This window comes from Chaetura pelagica, unplaced genomic scaffold (assembly GCF_000747805.2).
Source record: "Chaetura pelagica isolate M959 unplaced genomic scaffold, ChaPel_1.0 scaffold39, whole genome shotgun sequence".
Classification (NCBI taxonomy): domain Eukaryota; kingdom Metazoa; phylum Chordata; class Aves; order Apodiformes; family Apodidae; genus Chaetura; species Chaetura pelagica.
Window position 1 is genome coordinate 1,061,407 of NW_009954614.1, and position 4,029 is coordinate 1,065,435.

The following is a 4,029-nucleotide window of genomic DNA, read 5'->3' on the forward strand; positions in this document are numbered from 1 at the left end:
AAAACATTGATGAGGTCACCCCTCAGTCTCCTTTTCTCCAAGCTAAAGAGACCCAGCTCCCTCAGCCTTTCCTCATAAGGGAGATGTTCCACTCCCTTCATCATCTTTGTGGCTCTGCGCTGGGCTCTTGAAAGCAGTTCCCTGTCCTTCTTGAACCGAGGGGCAACCCTTAAGTTCTGCCCCTCATCAAAACATGCTACTTGTTCTACTAAATAATCGATAAGTATAAATGCTTCTACACAGAAATGATGCTGTATGCCAGACTTTATTCATAGCATATAAAACCAGTTGTCCTAAGTTTGAATGCTGGTGCTCTCTGACATGGGTCTTGAACTCTACAAGATGCAAGGCTATAGGAAAGATATCTCTTCTACCTTACGAAAAAACAGATATGGATACAGGGAACCATATAGGACTTTTACTGAGAAGTATTTAGGAGCAGCATCACAAAACGCATCTCAGTTACCCGTTATCGTTATCACTCTCATTCAGTTTAAAGATCAATCATGTCAGCCCAAGCCACCATGATCAAACTGATTAAATCTGCATCACAATGACAGGGGAGCGTGACCTCTGGCAGGGAGGAAACTAACACATTTTATTACACATTTTATGGAGCTACTGTTTCCTGTCCCTCCATAACCATGACAACATGAAAATACTTCAAGAGACTAGTTAGGTAAAAGGCCTGAGGTGAAACCTAACCACACAGGACATACAGCTTGTATTAACTGGCTGCTTGACTTATCTTGTAAGTGTTCCATTTATCATCTTTCAGAATAATGTAATACTCATGGGGAAAAGATTACGGATGTGTTCATTACACAATTCTAACAAAAACATCCTTTTGAAGAGGAGGTACAGATAAGAAAGGTTTAGTTTTCAATGGATCTAAGGAAGCTAGCCAGGATGTTATAGAACCACTAACAAAGTACGTATTCCCTCTTTTATTCTCCCAGAGGTCAGGTCATAATTTTATTTAACACCTCTACCATATAAATTTTAAACTGATATCTAACAACTCTTCACCCTTTAAAGTTGGTACAAGTATTACTTTATGCTGAACTTGGATTAAGCCTTGTAAATCATAAACACAGGAGTTGAAGAATTACTCTTTCCTTAAAAACCTTGAAATAAAGGAACTATTAGTGACCATACTCCCATCAAGCTAAAAAACAGAGGATACAATTATTTTGGGGAGAGGGACAGACATGACACAACAGCAACATTTGCACTAACTTCCCTCTATACTACAAAAGACCTTTTTACAACAGTAGACCATTAGGTTAAAACAAATAAACAGTAGACACAAATGGCTATTAACAAAAGGTAAACAGACTTTGAGAATATCTACAAAGGGCAAGCTTTTATCTACCAGGATCAACTGCTTTAAGATTACTATACCCTGATCATTCTTCCAAGACATAGCAGAGGCATCTGGAAGAGAAGTAACACTGCCCATCTTTGTGGTCAGACAATCAGGAACTGGATGATCCAGATTACATGTCTGGAAAAGATGAAACTGTTAAAAAAATCTGAAGAGTTTACAAACCCCCAATAAAGTCCTTCACTTGCTTCTATTTGAGGAACATATGACATCCAGTAACAGTTATGGAAAGGTGGAACAAGTCTGCAGTTTATTTATAAGTGTCTGTGTAGTAGACCAGGAAGGCAAAACTCCTCTTCTAACAGAGATAGGTATCCTACAACTAAATTTAAAAAATATAATAAATAAATAAATAAAATTTTGCTAGGTTCAACCACTTCCCACAGGTGAGGAAATTTTCAAATTGTAATTTCAATATTTTTTTTCCATAAAGTGTATGAAATAGTTTGGCACATGCTTTAGTTGCCAGGCATGGGACTAATGAAAAGCTGATAAACCTTAAGGGAGCAATCAGATCGCTCTGGCACAGAGCAAGTAAGAAGGGCACATGCACCCACTAAGCACTGCAAATCCACAAATGAACAATAAGCTTTTAGAAGGACAGGAAGATAAACCTGGCAGTCTTACAGAATTCAGTCATTCAAGACCCACACTGGGAATAACATCCACATTTAGGTACACTAAATCCAGACTACCATCTTAACCAAAGTTTGTTGGTTATCAGTTTGAACTATTTAAAATAAAATGAGGAACTGGTCCCATCCAAATAAGCTCAGGTCACCTCCAAAAAATGACCAAGACCTTTCACTACACAAAATAGCAGTGGTTGTGTACAGCAATGTGATCAATAAATTGAGAACATACATAATCTCATACATACACAACTCCCTATTTCCACTGACAGGCAATAAGGCTTATGTTCTTTATTTTGGTAAAGGAATTATTCCTTCCCCTGATTACAATTTTCTAAAAAGCTGGCAGTTGTAGAAGGAAACCAAAAGCCTCTGTTTATTACTTAACTGTCATTTCATGTAGCTCTTCATTGTATATGAAAATGGAACTTCATTAATTACATACTCCAAGCCTGCTCAAATAACATGATAATCATTTTCTAAACAGCTCTTTTCCATACAGGCAGGCCCCCAAACCAGAAAACACTGCCTAACATCCCCCTAGTAGTCTAGATTTACTAAATTAACTGATCCAGATTTACTAGTTACTCCATACTACAATAATAATCCTGTCATTCTCTCTAGAACCATGTGTTTTAAGACCTAGAACTTACCCTCACAATTTGTAGCTCACGGTATCTAGCAATATGAGATTAAGAAATCAATGCAGCATTCTCCATTTACTCAACTGGGCTCTTTGCTTTGACACAAGTTTTTACACTTGCCAACCAAGACTGGACAAAATAAGCTTACTGAGACCTCAGGTAACTAAAACTCTGAAGCAAACTATGCTACAGGGTACTGGTGGGAAAGAGACAGACAGAAGGAGAAGGGGTTGAAAAAAAGGGGCATACATACATTTTCAAGACAGTAAATAACAGAAAGGACCCATTCAGCACTATTTCTGACTGCAATCACATTCAGCTTAATATAACTGCTTACTTCTACATCGTGGGATTTTGTCCTCCACCACTGCATTACTACTCTCTCAATAATCAAATCAATCTAAAAATAATGGCAAGGTGTAATTATTCTTTTTGTGCATAGGGTACAATATTTTATTGACTTGGTCCACCACAGAGCCACACTTCAGAATTACGTATCAGCTGCATGTAAGATGTGGTTTGAAGGCATCAGGCAAGGAACGCCTAAATTAAGAACATCCACAAAGCAAAAGCAACATGAACCTATGACCAGAAAATGTACCAATTTACAGCATTATAAATAAAAAGACACTGTAAGTCAGTCACTGCAAAACATTGCTAAACATAAAACTAAATTGTTAGAGAACTACTTCGACTTGGTAAGAACCCAAAGGAAAAAAACTGTGCTGGTTTAAGTGGCAGAGAGTATTCCCACCTTCAATCCAAAGTCTAACAGTTTTCTTCCTACCCTTTATAGCAGCATGGATTATCACAGCACTCATAACCTCCAGAGGCTGGAGGCTATGGAGAGCAGGTGATCTCCCATAGGGGCAGAGCTGACCAAATCCCAACACTGCTTACTCCTCCCCTTACTTAACTACATTAAAAGGTGCTCTTTTCTCAGCATTTACCTCTTCCACAGTCTTCTGAGCGCGTTTCTCTTCCTTCCACTTACGAGCCATCTCCATATAGATCATCTTCTCCTCCTCATTCAGCAACTTGAAGGCAATAGTTAAAAAAAAAACAGGTTTACTGCTTCCTTCCAGCAGTCCCACTAACAAACTCCAAGTAAGACACTAACTGTGCATTCCCAAAGGACACAATCTTGGTAAGAACTGCCAACACTGACCCATACGCTTCCAGTAACCTCCCCAGCACGGACACGAGGCCTCCTCAGCAGGGACACGAGGCCTCAAGAGGCCTCCCCAGCACGGACACGAGGCCTCCCCAGCACGGACACGAGGCCTCAAGAGGCCTCCCCAGCACGGACACGGGGCCTCAAGGGGCCTCCCCAGCACGGACACGAGGCCTCCCCAGCACGGACACG

The 4,029-nt window shown here is 39.9% G+C and overlaps 1 protein-coding gene across 1 annotated transcript in view; it reads right to left on the reverse strand.

Moving 5' to 3' along the window:
* The window catches only part of MAEL (maelstrom spermatogenic transposon silencer), a 12,116-nt gene extending 8,452 nt beyond the window's left edge, over window positions 1-3,664 (reverse strand). The window contains exons 1-2 of the mRNA XM_010005508.1: window positions 3,614-3,664; window positions 1,405-1,507 (exon numbers count right to left, since the gene is read on the reverse strand). Of these exons, the coding sequence (XP_010003810.1) occupies window positions 1,405-1,507; window positions 3,614-3,664 (154 nt within the window). The remainder of the gene's footprint in view (window positions 1-1,404; window positions 1,508-3,613) is intronic.
* Window positions 3,665-4,029: the final 365 nt, after the last annotated feature.